Source organism: Marmota marmota, unplaced genomic scaffold (assembly GCF_001458135.2).
Source record: "Marmota marmota marmota unplaced genomic scaffold, marMar, whole genome shotgun sequence".
In the NCBI taxonomy this organism is placed as follows: Eukaryota; Metazoa; Chordata; class Mammalia; order Rodentia; family Sciuridae; genus Marmota; species Marmota marmota.
This window is the reverse complement of record NW_025999932.1, coordinates 27,194,750-27,211,987: the sequence shown is the minus strand read 5'-3', so window position 1 is coordinate 27,211,987 and position 17,238 is coordinate 27,194,750. Positions and strand designations below refer to the sequence as shown.

General features: G+C 35.9%; 1 protein-coding gene across 9 annotated transcripts in view; it reads right to left on the bottom strand.

The window, feature by feature from the left end:
* Fry (FRY microtubule binding protein) overlaps positions 1 to 17,238 on the bottom strand; it is a 376,400-nt gene that overhangs the window by 147,784 nt on the left and 211,378 nt on the right. For all 9 annotated transcript variants that reach the window (XM_048800797.1, XM_048800790.1, XM_048800793.1 and 6 more), the window contains 5 exons: positions 12,238 to 12,377; positions 7,287 to 7,377; positions 6,984 to 7,063; positions 6,788 to 6,868; positions 1,169 to 1,337 (listed from right to left, as the gene is read on the bottom strand). In XM_048800797.1, the coding sequence (XP_048656754.1) occupies positions 1,169 to 1,337; positions 6,788 to 6,868; positions 6,984 to 7,063; positions 7,287 to 7,377; positions 12,238 to 12,377 (561 nt within the window). The remainder of the gene's footprint in view (positions 1 to 1,168; positions 1,338 to 6,787; positions 6,869 to 6,983; positions 7,064 to 7,286; positions 7,378 to 12,237; positions 12,378 to 17,238) is intronic.

Sequence of the window (17,238 nt, the reverse complement as noted above, 5' to 3'; positions counted from 1 at the left end):
TTTATTACGTGTCTTTTTAATAGCTGACTTTTGGATTATAGAATGGTACAATCTACATTCATAACTCCTACATCCAAAGTCTCAAGTAAGATGAGTACCAAATCTAATTTACAGAAGTATTAGAAAAATGCCTTCAGGTACCTAAGTTTTTGTAATTTTTTTTTTGTACCAGGGATTAAACCCAGGGGTGTTTAACCACTGAGTCACATCCCCAGCCCCCCTTTTAAAATATATTTTATTTAGAGACTGAGTCCCATTAAGTTGTTGAGGCTGGCTTTGAACTCGCAATCCTACCTCAGCCTCCCGACCAGCTGGGATTACGGGTATGCTCCACTGTGCCCAGTTGTAAACTCTTAATAGAGCTACGGATTCTCCCAAGTTCTTATTAGTAACATTTTTTTTTTTTTTTTTGCTATGCACCATAATGAATTCAGGTTGATAGACATCAAACCTATATGATTTGGTTGATTTTTTTTTTTTAAATGAAGATTCCTGTAAATGTTGATGTAGCCAATCCAATGCTATCAATTTCTAAAAAAGTAAAAGTGTCAGCTATATTGTATTCACAGAACAATGTTATCAAAATGAATAAAAGAGAAAAAAACCAAAAAAGTAAGAAATGCTATTGTACACTTTACTCCAAAGATAACAGGAAATTTTAAAAAATGAAACAATGTGTCTGTAACTCTATTGTTTGGTTCCAGGCACTTAAAGAATTATTGATAAGGTAGGATGTTCTAAGTCAAGATGCTCCTTGGCTCATGATGATGGGATGTCCAGATCAACTTATCATAAGTTGAAAATATCATTAAGAGGAAATGGCATTGAACACCCCTAACTTAGTGAATGGCCTGGCCTAGCCACAGAGCACATTGTGGTGCTGGCTGTTTCCCACCATGATGATGGGGTTGGCCAGGAGCTCTGCCCAGCATCTAAAGAGAGGATCAGACCACATAGTGCTAGCCTGGGAAAAGATCCAAATTCAAAACTTGAAATGCAGTTTCTACTGAATGTGTATACCTATCACACCACTAAAGTTGAAATATTACTAGAAGAATCACTGTAAGTTGGATCCCGCTTATAAAGGGTTTTCACAATCGAGGTGTCATTCTGATAAAGGGAATTATTTGAGTTGATCACCACTTAGTGCTCTTGCCCAGGACTTTACCTGCATAAATTGAAGAGAGGCCTCAAAGTCTTCCACTGGATACATTTTAATTCGAAAGAATTTCATTCCCATTATCAAGCTGATAATGCTCTGCACCACATACGGATTTTGCTCTTTGTGCCGTAATTCTTTTAACTCTGCCATAAACTTCTTCTTGACAGCAGGGAATCTACAAAAAGAACATAAGTGGTTTATCAAGTGACAGGAAAGCCATGCAATGGGGGCTTCCAGCACCTAAAGTGACAGTGCACGGTCATCAGATCCTTAGAAACAGGTGAAGTACAATGACTGTCATTTCACAAGGATTTGACATTCGGGATTTGGTAGAGTCCAATTTTCTCCTTTCCCCTCTTATTCGACAAGATGCTTCACCTCTCCTTCAGACTAGGGAACAGACCCAGCATTATCTAGACTCTCTCAAGATGGTTTAGCTCTTAAATTGAGAAGACAAAAAGCTCCATTTCCTTGGGCTTAGCAATTTCCCACATACTTACAGACCTCCAGGGCCTAAAGTGTCAAATTTTGAGTATGTGAGTAATAACATACTAGGGTCAGTTATTTCTGACGGTGACAGCAAATGATTTTTGGACTTACAAATAATGCCAAAGATATTTTGACATCTATTTCCAAAATTTTCTCCTGTTGTTCCTTGATTGTTTTAGATTAATGATCATGGAAAAATATATTTTTAAGTTGAAGGAAAAATCTAGTAATGGGAAAATCTAGTAATGGGAAAATTATGTTTAAAAGATATGGGCTGTCTATTATATGTATGGAATTTTATAATTTAATGTGGTGAATATGAAAACAAACAAAAGAAACTTATTTGTATTATTTGAAAGCAAAATAATATTAATCGCAACGCCAACAACCATGTCATATTAGTTTAAAAAAAGAATGGCTTTTTTAAAAACCTACGATTTTTTTTAAACTTCTGAGATATGCTGCTTTGATTAGTAGTTAAAAAACAGAAAAGAAAAACACAGAAAGCCAGGTATGATTAGAAAACGTACTTGTGATTACAAAAGCTAAAGGCAAACTAATAGAAGCAAACCAATAGAATCACAGAAGTTGGGAACAAGTCTTGCCTCAAAGTAGAAGTTTTAGGACACACAATAAAGGTAGCCGAGCACACAGACCGTTTCCCAAATGGAAAGGGGCCAGTTTTGGGGGGTGGAGAGAAATTACATGGTATTCATTTTATAACAATTTGTTAAACTATATATTTGTTTTATGGGTTTTTATGTATATTTGCTACATGTATTTCACAATAAAAAGATTTTACAAAGGCAATAGAGCAGAAAATATAAATAACTTCAAGGCACAAATATTTTATGAATGAGATATTCTCTAATGGGTTGTTAATGTAGTTAAGGATATTTCAGGGTTTATTCCTAATCTGTGGTGGCATTTTGTGGCTTTCCACAAAACATTCACTTTCAAGACAGCATTCCAAACAGGCCCATTCTGACATTTCTTAAATACTATTGAAATAAGATAAAAAATATTAGTTGTGTTTACTTTACAAGTAAAATATCATGGAGACTAGTTGGAAGATTATGTATTATTTTTTAGGATGAAGAAATCAGCAAAATTGAAATGCAAATTTTATTTATAAAACTTACAAAATAGATTTGATATCAGATAACATCTATTTGAAGAAGTTTTAAAACTACACTGTTGAATATTTTGGAATATAAATTCAAAGCTCCAATGTCATCATCCTTTTCTAAATCTTATAGATAAAAATTGATGGAGATGATGACGATTGTAGCAAGCAGATACAGTACCCACTCCACGCCAGCCACGGGCCAGTTACATATAGTGACTTATCTAATCCTCAACAACACTGTGTGCAGGTTCAATATTATATCATTATTTTAATGGAAGAGGAAACTAGAGAAAGATTTCATAACCTGATAAAATTTCATAGCTGAGAGGCTCAGAAGCTAGCATTTGAAGCCAAGTTTGGTTCTAGAATCTCTATGTCTAAACCAGTCATTCTCAAAAACACGTTCTCCAGATTGGCAGCATCTGGGAGCTTACTAGAATGCACATTTTCTGGACCTTCCCCAGACCTACTTTTATGGACTAAAGTGTCCCCAACTCTGGATCATACAAAAAAGTATTAATTTCATGTATCTCAGAATGTGACTATGTTTGGAGTCAGGGGCTTTAAAGAGGTGATTGAGTTAGGGTGGCCCCCATCCAATATGCCTAGAGAATAGAAGAGGAAAAAGTATGCCCACAACGGGAAAGGACCTCATGAGGACATAGGGAGAAGGTGGCCACCTGCAAGCTCAAGGGGAAGAGGTCATAGAAGAAACCACTTCAGCCAGCACCTTGATCTTGAACCCCTAGCCTCCAGAACAGTGTGTAAATAAATGTCTGTTGTTGAAGCCATCCAAACTGTGGTCCTTTGTTACACTGTCTCCAGTAAACCAATACATATGAGTAACTGCCTAGCCAATGAGGAGTGTACAGATTGAAAGTGAGTGACTTGAGAAGGCCATGAACACTTTCTTCAAGCACTAAATTATTACATGGAAGAAAATGAAGGGAAAACTTATGGCAAAAAGACATTTGAAAATGGAATGAACTCTAATATACTATATAATTTAATTGTCTATGGGATTTTGTTGGTTGTCTGACTCCACTGATGAGCTGTAAGCGCCACAAAAGATCAGGCACATAGTAGGTGCTCAGTACATGTTCTGAGTGGGTTAATTTCCTTTGGGGGAGATAGTGAGTTTCCTGTCATGGAGGCATGTAAGCAGAAGCTGAGCAGGTCATTGAGAGGTCTCTTGCAGATGGCACATGGCTAAGCTACTTGAAGCTCCTTTTCAAAGTTGAAATTTTGTGAAATCTGATTTTACTTCTACTGATGAACGAAATAAAGGTAATTTTCACAGAAAAGATACACATTTAAACATTTGTTCTTACACCTTTTATACTTGACTAAGCAGAGGTAGGAAAGGCCAGGTTATTTGTATAACTCAGTCTATCGATCTTCTCATGAGATGGCTGCTCAAACTTTATTTCTAATTTAAAAATAAGTATGACTATCTTTTACTGTTGAAAGTTCCAAATGATATGAACATGTTATGTTAGCATAAAAGCAATCCAAAAATCCACTTCCCTTACAATGATTATAGGGAAAAGCCAATTTTTCAGCGACCTTTTCTTTAGAACTTAGACAAATACAGTAAGTAAATACTCAGCCTTTGGCAATACTATACATTTCACATTATAAGATATATTGTGCATATGCACAGCATATATTTTTAACCAAACTACACAGAAAAATCTAATTTAACTTAATTTACTTTGAGAAAGTCAATACTATGTATGGATATCTCTTAATAGGAATACATTCCTTACTGACAGGAATTAAGTAGTATTATTATTACCAGGAAGATTAAAACAGTGATTCTGCTAAAACTCAACGACCAAGTAAGCCTTAAAACCTGAAGTTATAATGTGGAAAATATTTAATATGCATTATCATTGGAAAATAGATACACAATCTAAAATTCAAATTATTATAATACTTATCATTTTTAGGAATGTTAATCACATTGTGTTTTGGGGGGTTTATCTCCTTGAGAACAAGAGAAGCAGTACTTTTCTAAAGTGAAGATAAAGAAATGGTCCTGGTATACTTATGAGAACGAAGACGTAATTCATGGTATGACACTAAGGTAAGATTGTATTATCTATCAATAAAGGTTAGCTACACATTGCCTGGTTGAGAACATACCATGGGCTATTTGAGTCTGATCACTGCAAGAGCAGACTGGCCAAGGTACTTTAAAAAAAAAAAAAAAATCTAATTTTAGCTTAATTGACTTTGAAAAAAGCCAATACTATGTGTGAATATCACTTAATAGTAAAAAAATGTCCCTGAAAGATAGGAATTAAAGAGTTCCCCAGTGACTGGAAAATACTGAAGCACTGTCCAAATTGAGACATTTTTAACACTTAGCTATTGCAGAATTGGGACAAATATCGACGTCAAGAAAATGAAAAAAGCCACTGTTGGCAAGAAAATACTGGCTCAGTGGATCCTAGATCTATCCTAATATGGAAACTCCTGCAATTTCAAACTCTACTCAGTTTTGACATTATTTCTCAATTTATTCAAAATGTATGGAACTAAGGGAGGTCATTTGACAGTATCTGACATTGTTATGCATAATTCTTGAAAATAGGAATAACACACAAAAAAGCCACTTTTGGAATACTAGGCTGTCCAAATGAGAGCACAAGAGAATTAAGCCAAGATAATTAGAAAGAAATACGCTGAGATTTTCAGAGTTTGACAAACCAGCAAGTATACATATCAATACTTCCTTCTTTGGATCATTTTTAGGAATGTGGAAGATACACATGAGTTAATTTTCAGATACTTGCAACTTATCCAGTTAAATACCTATGTCTTTATTTCCTACTTGCAATGGAAATTTCTCCAAAATGCACCTTTATCCCTTAATGATTCATGAACCACAATTATAATAATAGGCTATCATAAAAGTACAACACAGACTCATACAAAAAGGTCCAGATAATAGAATTGGGAATACAGAATTCTTCTGAATGCTTTGGCAAGTTTCTTTCTTCTTTTGCTGTCAGCTTTTGACCTGTATTGCCCTTCACAAAAATTCATTCTCTACCTTCTAACACTGATGAATTATGTTAGGAAAAAACAAGTAGTTGGGATGAGTAGATAGATTGGATTAGACTAAATAAATCAGGCCAAGGATTTTTGGGGGGTCTATCTCCCAAGTTCCTGTCTACATTTTGGCTAGGTAAGGTTGCTGAATAAGTATTTCAAAGTTTAGAAAAGTTGTGTATTTACATGCTACTCACTTAGGAAATTCCATCTATTAAAGATAGAAATCTCTTTGGAGGATTGTCTTTCCCAAGGATTGGGGCATCAACAAAGCCAACTGGCCTCTTGGCTTAAATTCTCCTTATGTCTCTGCCTCATTTTGCCCAAAGTAGGCATTTGGGATCTTGCTTGGTTTGCCTCAGGGTTGGATAAAATGAAGATGGGTAAGTATGGTGTGACATCACTTTTGGAAGAAGTATGTTATTGCTAATAGTCTGACACTATGTTCTAGCCTGTTATATGGAGTTATGGGGCCAGATAAATTTAGTAATGAGAACTCCCCCACCCCCACTTGTTTCCATGGCAGACGCTGGAACACTTTTAGCTCAGCTGAATTAAGTAAGGTCTAGAGTAAAGGGGACATTATAGAATGGAATTTTCCCATTCATGAATGATAGATTGCTACCACCCACTCATGGACTATAGAAAACAAAACCTGAAAAAAAATTGATAAACACCTTTAGAATATCTGAACAGACAGAAAATAATTTGGTGAGTCCATTTCTTTCTTTGAAGCAGTTGTCTAAAACCATGGACTCAGTAGGATCTGGCCCAAATGCCTGGGTGAAAAAGTTAACTAGGTACCTGCCTTGGAGGAGACTCTAATTAGTTTTCGGGGTGGGTATGTTTGGTAAAAAGAACCTGAGTTCCTTGTGAGCTCACAGCTGCCTCTCCTTAAGTCAGAGGCACTCCTGTGTTCTCGGTCCAGGGCTTCGGGGCTCACTTACTTAGCTTGTGCTAACACTCCAATGACTTCTGCATACAGGTCAGCCACAATGTGCATGTTGCCAGTGTTAGGACCAAGATACCTAAATAAGGAAAAATTACACAAGTTAGGATCTCTGCTCACCTGAAAAATCCAACCAGTGATTCAGTTTTAAGCACCCAACTTCTTCAAAACTCTAAGGCAAGAAATCACCTTACCCTTCTTTGTATTTAAAGTGCTTGAAAGCCAAGTTAATAACATCATGAATTAAACCATCTATTACAGGATGAAGTGGAATCTGAAAAACAAGGATGACTTTTAACTTGGAAGGGAATATTAAGGAGAAAATCAGTAATAGTACTTCCAATAACTATGCCTGTTCTTCAGTAATCAATAAACACACTTCATATGACCCAGAATTTGGAATTCATAACCAATTTCATAAACTGTGACTTTCAAAACTTAAGTATTATTTTCACATTGATAGACAACAACAAAGTAACAATAAATTAATTACCCACCTGCTTCAATACTTCTATTAATACTAAAGAAAAAATAAAATCGATGGCGAGGTCCCGTCTTTCCATTAGATAATCTCGCTGCTGTTCATCACTGCAAAATTTAAAACACATTAAATGGCACTGAAGATATTATCAAGTGATAGAATTCATCAAAAATGTAGAACTCATCCCCACTGGACTGCAAGACCATTGTTACTACAAGGGGTAAATGCATGCTAATGCTTATTCTGCTGTTATTGGGGTATAGAGGATAAACATTGGATTGGAAGTCCAGAATCTGACTTCAAATTTGAAATTTCAGACCACGTGAACTTGAGTTGCTACAAGTGAGTCCATTATTTCCTTTTGTGGAAATTTTTATTTATATATGACAGCGGAATGCATTATAATTCTTATTACACATGTAGAACACAATTTTTCATATTGCTACCCAGGATTCCTATCATTTGTAAAATGTGAGGCCCACACATGATGGAGTGGCCAAGCTGGAGGTGTGTGGTGACAGGATCTCATGAAAAGAGTGACATAATGTAATAATATAATGCAAGAATCTTGTGAATGGAGCTAAATAAGAACTATTATGACTGGCAATCAGAGCAGGACAACAGGGAATGGAGAAAAGATCAGCATTTCTTTTCTTTCTTTCTTTCTTTTTTTTTTTTATTTCACCCTGTATTCTTTTCTTTTTGTCCTTTGGAAGAAGAGGGAGGAGCAGCAAAGCAGAGACTTATTCAAAAGTCAGAACCGGAAACTGAACTGACAAAAGACAGGATCATGCTCCCACCCCATTTTTTGCTGACTGGATGCACTGAGAGCTCATTTGGAGTTGAACAAAGAAAGACTCGTAAAATGAATGCCCAGTCCCTTGGCACAGGATGGTGGTTAAGAGCACTTCGGTGTGGAGCAATCCAGGCTTCAAACTATACCTCTTCTAATTACCAGCAATTTCTCCAACAAGAAAACAGGAATAGTAAGTGTACTACCTGAATGTCCCTTATCCAAAATGCTTAGGACCAGAAGTGTTTTGGATTCTAAAGTTTCAGATTTTGGAATATTTGCATACACATAATGAAATTTCTTGGGGATGGGACCCAAGTCTAAACACAAGACTGATTTGTATCTCATATACTACTTCTCCACATGGCCTGAAGGTAATTTTATATACTCTTTTTAGTGTGTTTTGACTGATCTGTCCCATGAAGTCAAAATGTGGAATTTTTTTTTTTTTTACTTGAGATGTCCATGTCAGCACTTGAAAATTTTAGATTTTGCAGCATTTCAGACTTTGGGTTTTCAGATTGGGGATGCTCAAACCTGTACTTATATAATGGTTTGAGAAGATAAAGCTTGTTTAGTGTTTAGCACAGTCTCTTAAGCACATACATACTCAATACCTGTTGAGGAAGGATGACAGGATTTGGACTTGAGGGTATTTTCAGAATAAATCAAGATCTATCTTAAATATGGAATGCTTCTGTTTCCAGTCAAGAGGGAATGAGAACAAAGCAGGGTGGTTTTTAAGATGTAAATCAAGAAATTCTAGAGGTGCTTTGTAACCTTGAGCAAGGTCAATTTAAGCCTGATGGACAAGGGAATGTTAGCAAGGGAGCCTGCAGCTTTACCCTGCAGGTGGAAATGTATTCACAGGGCAGGAACATTTAGGAACATTCATGAACCCCTGCCAAGAGGAAGAGTAGTGGAGAAAACCATCTGTCTGAAATCCTTTAAGATCCTTTAGGGCTACAAAGTGCTACTGCTAGCCAGGGAAACATGTAGAAAAAGGAAGGTATTCAGTAGTCAGGCCTTATATTCATTATATCACAGAATAAGGAAACAGGAAGTTTGAAATCAAGAGGAAGGCAAATTCTCAAATATGGCCAGCAGAAGTAGAGAGCACTGTTTGTGTCAGATGGTTGGCAGGGGTCTACAGAAATGGTCAGAAAACCCTGAAAAAGGAGTTGTTCTTAACATAAAAAATTAACAAACCTTTGATTGTATCTAATAAGCCAAACTGGGCTTTAAAATAAAAGACATACTTCTCTAGTAATGAATTCGACTTTATTGCTGGTTTGAAGTCTAACTGCCGGGGGCCAGAGGCATTTGACAAATTTATTTGTCAGTGCAAATGTTGATATTATACTAATCTTAGAAATCATAACCCAACGTCTGTCCCTCCGATTTGACTATTTTCAGTTGCTTGACTCCTCCCTACAGTTCCTAATTTAGCTGCATCTCAGATGCAGGATGCTCTAGAGACCCTCATTCTGCCAGCTTTTTCCCAAGCACACATTCTCCCATTTTAAATGCTCAAATGTAACTAAAGTGAACCCAAGTCAAGTTTTACTGTCTTGATTCTGTACATATTGGACCTCAGCTATCTCTCTGATCTCCTGAAAACAAATAGTAACACAATTAAAAACCTTATTTTCAATCCCTAGAAGAATCAATTCATGAAAAATCTAGTTTCGATAACTAAATTCTGACAAAATAGTGGAGCAAACTAAAACTCAATTCAACTCATTAGAACTGCTGCAACCCACCTCCCCCCTGGAGTTACCAGTTCTCATGTAAGATGGGAAATAATAAAATGATCCCCTGCATTTAATGATCACACAGAATGACCATTTCCAGACACAGAATATAAATTTTACCTTTAAAATTAGATAAATTTCAAAAAGCATTTCTGAAGAGATAATAGGTAATAGTTTCTTTTTGGTGTGATAAAAATGTGTATAGAAAGCTGGGCTTGTGGCTCAGTGGTAGCACACTCATCTTGTATGTGTGAGGCCCTGGGTTTGATCCTCAGTACCACATAAAAATAAATAAATAAATAAAATAAAGGTATTGTGTCCATCTACAATTAAAAAAATATTTAAAAAAAGTTCATAGATAGTGTTGATGATTGTATAACCGCAGGAATATACTGAAAATACTGTATTATGTACTTTAAAACTGAGTGTTATGGTATGTGAATTATATTTCACTAAAAGTTTCCTTCTTCACCTAAAGTTTTTCAGTATGAAAAAGTTATTAATCTCTCCTTCGAATAAAATGATAAACAACAGAATCTTGCATAAATGAGATTATCATAAAATGATGTTACAAATTTAGATGAAATATAATTTGATAAAATTACAGATCTTCAATTTCAGAAGAAGTTTAATTTTTTTTTTAAACAAAACTACTAGGACTGTCAAGAAAAATGAGGGATAAACCACTTCAAGAAAGCAGTTAATATCTAATTTTGAGTAATTAATTTCAGTTTACTGTCATTTTAAAAGAATTTTTAAAATGTGTCAATTTATGCAAAGAAATCTGCTTATAAAATAACCTTAAAAAAAAAAAAAAAGTAAGGTTCGTATCCTCACTGCCTTGCTGCAATGGTTTACTTCAAACATGAAATCATATGTATTTACTTATATTTTTCAGAGGGGATAATACACATTGATTTGCTCATATAGGAATCTTAAATTTTATGTAGAAGGGTTTATGTAGCAGCAGCTTCCACTTTTCAAACCCACAAGAGAAAAGGGAACACAGAATAGACAAATCAAATTCTCAGCTGGAAGAAGTCACACAGAAACCATGAACCTAACTTCCTGGGCCTGGGAGATGGAGCTACCCAAAGGCATGTGGCCAGTCAGCAGCAGGACTAAACTCAATCCAACTCCCTAGAACTGCTGCACTCCCCGCCTGCCGGGAGTCACACTGTGTTACCAGTTCTCATGTAAGACGGGAAATAATAAAATGATCCCCTGCATTTACTGATCACACAGAATGACCATTTCCAGATACAGAATAGAAATTTTACCTTTAAAATTGGACAAATTAAAAAAGCATTTCTGAAGAGATAATAGGTAACAGTTTCTTTCTGGTGTGATAAAAAAGTACACAGAGAGCTAGGCTGTGGCTCAGTGGTAGGGCACTTGTCTGGCGTGTGTGAGGCCCTGAGTTCGATCCTCAGCACCATAAACAAACAAACAAACAAACAAACAAATAAATGGTTTTGTGTCCATCTATGATTAAAAAAATATTTTTAAAAAGTTCATAGATAATGCTGAGGATTGTATAACCTCAAGAATACACTGAAAATACTGGATTATGTACTTTAAAACTGAGTGTTATGGTATGTGAATTATATTTCACTAAAAGTTTCCTTCTTCACCTAAAGTTTTTCAGTATGAAAAAGTTATTAATCTCTCCTTCGAATAAAATGATAAACAACAGAATCTTGCATAAATGAGATTATCATAAAATGATGTTACAAATTTAGATGAAATATAATTTGATAAAATTACAGATCTTCAATTTCAGAAGAAGTTTAATTTTTTTTTTAAACAAAACTACTAGGACTGTCAAGAAAAATGAGGGATAAACCACTTCAAGAAAGCAGTTAATATCTAATTTTGAGTAATTAATTTCAGTTTACTGTCATTTTAAAAGAATTTTTAAAATGTGTCAATTTATGCAAAGAAATCTGCTTATAAAATAACCTTAAAAAAAAAAAAAAANCTAGAACTGGGGCACTTCCCACTCTGTTCACCAGCCCTCAGGAAAGATGGGACTCCCGCCCCAGGGCATCCAGGGCTTCCCCTTGCAGCTCACTAAGCACCCAAGGTTACCAGGCCAGGACTAGAACATCTCAGCGCATCATCAGGGCTCACCACTTTCATTTGGGTGTGGATTGGAGAGGAGATGGCAAAGAGAAGAAGCAGGCAAGAGGCCCTTTGTACTCTGTCCCCACAAAGGTTGAAATAAGGACGTGTGAATTTCCAATATTTAACAGCTGGAAATGGCAAAGTGCTCCAAATGTGATACCTGCTACAGATCAGGTGGACCCTGCAGCACCTGCCAGGTGTCCTTGTGGAGAGTCAAGAAGGTCTAGATGCCATCTAACTTACTTTACGTTTCTTACAAAGAAAAGCCATATCCCTACTGGAAAGAAACATACCTTTTGGATTTATTGCTTGTTCTTGGCCTGTATTCGTGGGATTCATCTTCAATACCATTTTGCCTTTTGTACCAGTCAAAGAGTGTTCGTAGAATGGAGGGAAGGCAGTACTCAGAGAGGGAGCTCATGGAGCTGATGACCTACAAGGAAAGATGGAGGCGATTGAGAGGTCTGGTGGCACTGACAATCACTGGGAAACTTTCCATTGCACAAATAACCTCCAGCAATATTCACTACAAAATTTGTTTCACTTAGTTTTTTCCTTCATAATCTTTATTAGTACATTCCCAAGAGCCATGTCCCTTAGCACTGACAGATGCTCCTCATATAATAATAATTTTACAGTTCAAAAAGTTAATTACTTTGACTCCCTTTCATTCTAGGAATCAGATATTAATTGCATCCAAGTAATTCAGGGAGCTGCAAATAAATTATTTTCCTACATCATCCACCACAGTACGTTGTATTTCTTAGCTCTTCAAAAATTCTTGTTGTAAACTGGGCGCAATGGCGCATGCCTGTAATCCCAGCAGCTCGGGAGGCTGATACAGGAGGATCACATCACGAGATCAAAGCCAGCCTCAGCAATGGCGAGGTGCTAAGCAACTCAGTGAGACCCTATCTCTAAATAAAACACAAAAAATAGGGCTGGTGATACGGCTCAGTGGTTGAGTGACCCTGAGTTCAAACCCCAGTACCCCCCAAAAGCTTGTTGCATAAATAAGTATATTAATACAATTATATTAATTGTTTAGGTGAAATAAGAAAATCTACCCTCCAAACAAATAACCTAAGTGGTGATAATAATTATTTTCTGTCAATAAGCATTCATTTATTAATGCAAGTTATGTCCCAAATTAGTCTGAAAGTACTAATATATTAGAAAAATTTACCTTGTATTATTTTAAAGGCAAACTTCTTTAAACAATGTGCTTTTGACAGACTTATTATTCTATTTTCCTTATCTGGGAAGATTCCTGATCTTTTGCTAATTGCCACACATAAGAAAGAACTTCAATCCAGATCTCATATGCAAAAACTAATTTGAAAATGAATCAAACCTAAAACTATAAAAATTCTGAAGAAAACAGGAAAACATCTTTGTGACCCCCAAAAAGCAAATTCTCTGACAAAACTTGATATTGTGAAAGTCATAATGAAAAGCTTCTGCTTTTAGAATATACTGTCCAGAAAGTGATAAAAGATAAGCTACAGACTGACAGAAAATATTTATAAAACGCCGATCTGATAAAGGCCTTATATCTAGGACATGTAAAACCACAACGAGATGGGTTTTAAGTCCTTAATTAACAACCACCATAAGCAAATTATAATACTCAGTGCTGATGAGCAGCGATAAGATGAATGTGCCCATGGGGAAAAGATTTGATTTACCATATCTTGAAGGTAAATTGAAAATATATATCAAGAACTCAATAAAAATCAATCTCAAGAAGCCCACTCTTAGAATTTACATTAAGTATATAAATAGATATGAGCAAGAATGGTCAGGGCACCAATACTTCTAGCAAACAAACAAACAAACAAAAAAACTAAATGTCTTAGCTAGATATAAATGCCTTAGTACAATGTGGAATTTCTTATGAAACCATTTTTAAAAATCACATTTCAAAAAAATATATGACATATAAATGTTCATTAAGTAAAAAAAATTTTAAAAAAAATCACATATGATCAATGTATGATCTCTAAGTGGAATATAAATAAATGTGCAAAACGTCAGACCAGGAGGAAATTCACCAACTCAGGGAGTGCATGTTGAAACCTGAGGTCTCAGGAGAGAGAGACCACCAGAGGGAGGGAAGAGGTGACAGCTTAAGAACGAAGGTAGGACTTTTCCTGAGCCTTGTTAAAGAAAGGGCAGAAATTTCAGATGAGAGTCAAGAAAGAAAATATGCAGAGACCCAAGGCAGGAAAGCCTATGGAAATGAAGGTATGAAATAATTATTTGTTGATGATTATAATGATGAATGTAGTAAAGTTGTAGAGAGCCTGGGTTAGGGTGGAGAGATGCAATGTTGAAAAGCTTTTCTCTCTAGAAAACAGGAAGTCCCTACAGATTTTTGAATGGGGAAATAAACCCATAAAAAAGGGACAGGGAGGTTTTATCTAGCAGTGATGTGTGGGAGAACAAACATACATGTGCTGGAATTCTCCAGGCATGTGGGGATCTCTGCTGAGCTTTAAGGCACAGAGAAGCTAACCGGGCTGGGCTTACTTCCTTCTATAAAGCAGGAAACCAGGGAAGGGACCAGAGTGCTTCGTGTCAAGAGATTTTCCACTGCCACCTTTCAAAGAAGTCCTGAAGACTGAACAAAATAATTATGGCCTTCTTCCTCAGATTCTATTTCTTGAGAGCCTATTGTGTGTTTTCTGTTGTAACAATGGTTGTGGATACATGTAGAGAATTGTACCTGATCTTTACTTATGGGTTAGCAGAGGTTAGAAACAAACAGGCAATTGCATTCAGCCTGCACTATGAACCAAATCACCATTAGTTTTTTTGAAATTGACATTGATCTAATCATCAAAAAAAAGCCCCCTTTCCCCTCATCCTGAGGCTATTATATCCATAGCCACAAAATCTTTTTCTGTCATAGATAAAATAGCAGTAATTATTTGGAAGAAAGCATATCATGATGTGTCAAAGGAGTAGTTCATTAGTTCTAATGATACTCCAGCACTTTCCTGGGCTTTTCCCCCCAAGTCATCATCCTCTAAATGTTTTCAATTGAGATTGGGGGCTGTAGCTCAGTGGTAGAGCACCTACCTAGCATGCATGAGGCCCTGGGTTTGACTTCCACCACCACAAATAAATAAAATGTTTTGAACTGAGAGATAAAAGGAAGTTTCTTCCACAGATGTAAAAGGAATCAGAATTCACAGTCCCCAGCTATGGTTTAATAATCTTAGCCAGGTGTGGTGGTACATGCTTGTAATCCCAGCAATTCGGGTTGAGGCAGGAGGATTGCAAATTTGAGGCCAGCTTTAGCAATTTAGCAAGGCCCTAGGCAACTTAGCAAGACCCTGTCTCAAAATATAAAAAGGGTTGGGATGTGGCTTTGTGATATAGTATCCCAGTATCACACCTTCAGAAAAGTCTTATTTACTCCATATGTAATAAAATCCCAATAAAATCCATTGTAAGGGAAAATAGATTATAAGTGGAAGGCTATGGAGACATGATGACTACATGTAACATACTATTTTGGATGGCATCCTGGAACAGAAAATAAGACATCAGGGAAAAACAAATGAAATACAAAGTATAGAACTTAGGTAACAATAATGAATTGACACTAGTTTCTTATTGTGACAAATGTACCATAGTAATATAAGATGTTAACAATAGGGGAAGCTGGCCACTTTCTATATTATCTTTGCAACTTTTCTGTAAATGGCAACCTATTCATTCTAAAATAAAAATTTAAAAGTGAACACTACTTTTAATTTTTTTTTTGTCCCATTTTTTGCTACAGACCTAGAAAGGAGACAAACTTCTGATTCCTAAATATCTGTGGGTGGATTCAACTACTTCACTTAGGCGTTACCCTCACTCTCTGTGCAGAATGTCCAAAGCATTCTTCAAGGTTCAAATCTAACAATTTAAAACAGAACTTTTTTCAATCCATTAAAAAGTCGCCATAAAGACCGTCTTGGTAGTAGATCTGCAGGGCATACTTTCCAAGGCAAACACACTGAGACCATCTCAGGAGAGATGAAAGGTCAGCGCTGGGTGGACGTGTGTGTTTTTTCCATCTCTCTGTTACTACCCTTTGGAGGCCAGGCTTTCAGGAAGGAAGGGTGGAATCTGCAAAGACCTGGCCCTCAAAGCTCAGGAAGGGAGGAAGGTCTAGCTGGCTTCTTGGTTACTCAGCTCCTTCATTTACGAGAAATAGAGCCAATGGAGGGATGAATTCTAGCTCTGTGCTGCTGCTGAAAGAGGGCAGGCCCACTACAAAGATGCTCTTGTTGCATTTAAATGATCATATTCTTCCACCATCGATGAGCTACGTACTGGGCAGCAGGAGGAGATGAAGTGCACAGAATCACAGAACTATTTCATACTGGTGTTTTCTTTTTAGGGGGGACAGAAGGGAATACTAAATGTACTTTGTAAATGTTCTGATGTTTACTTTGGCTTTTTATGTATAAATAAGCTAAAAGAGACTCTCCATTATACTGCAGCAAAGACACTGATTTTTCATAAGCATTTTATTATACTTGCTAAATGCAAAGAGGGAAACTTCGCACATAAATATTTGAATAATTACTCAGTGGAGTCATTTCATGTTTTACAGTAATAAGGCTGACTTGTCAAGAGTGGTGCATTTAATGAATAGTTTTAAAATAATTCCACTGATGGCTAATTTCTCAAATAAGTTCAGGGAGCCAGGCAACCTTGTGGGTCAGAGTACCTACTGTGTAAGACCACAAAATACTGATATGATACAAATAACTATTTTTACTCACTCACATATTATACTATTATTATAGTGTTTGTGAATGATAAAAGGTACCAGACTTAAGAACAATTTATTATCAAACCTTAAAACTGTAAAAAAACCCCAAACCTATACACTAAATATATTTTTTCCCCTGCAAATTAGAAAGAGATCTTCATTTTTGGATTTTCATATCTTGGTTCATTTTATGAAATACATTGTTTCAATTTATTATTTAATTAATTATTATTCAATGTTATTTTTAAAAAAGCCGAAAAATGAAAAGAAAAGCTGAAAACACTAATATGTATATACCCAATTCAGTTTTTGACTCTTAACTGCCTATATTTTTCAATTACAGATTTCAAATAGATTTTCAGTGAATTGCAGCATTAGAATCAATGTTCCAACATTATTCGTCCACTTCTTCTTCAGGAAAATTATTACTGTCCAAGATGATGAACAGCTGTTTTAGTTCTACTATGGATATATTTTATTATGCTTTCTGTTAATAGATGGCATTTTGCAGACATTA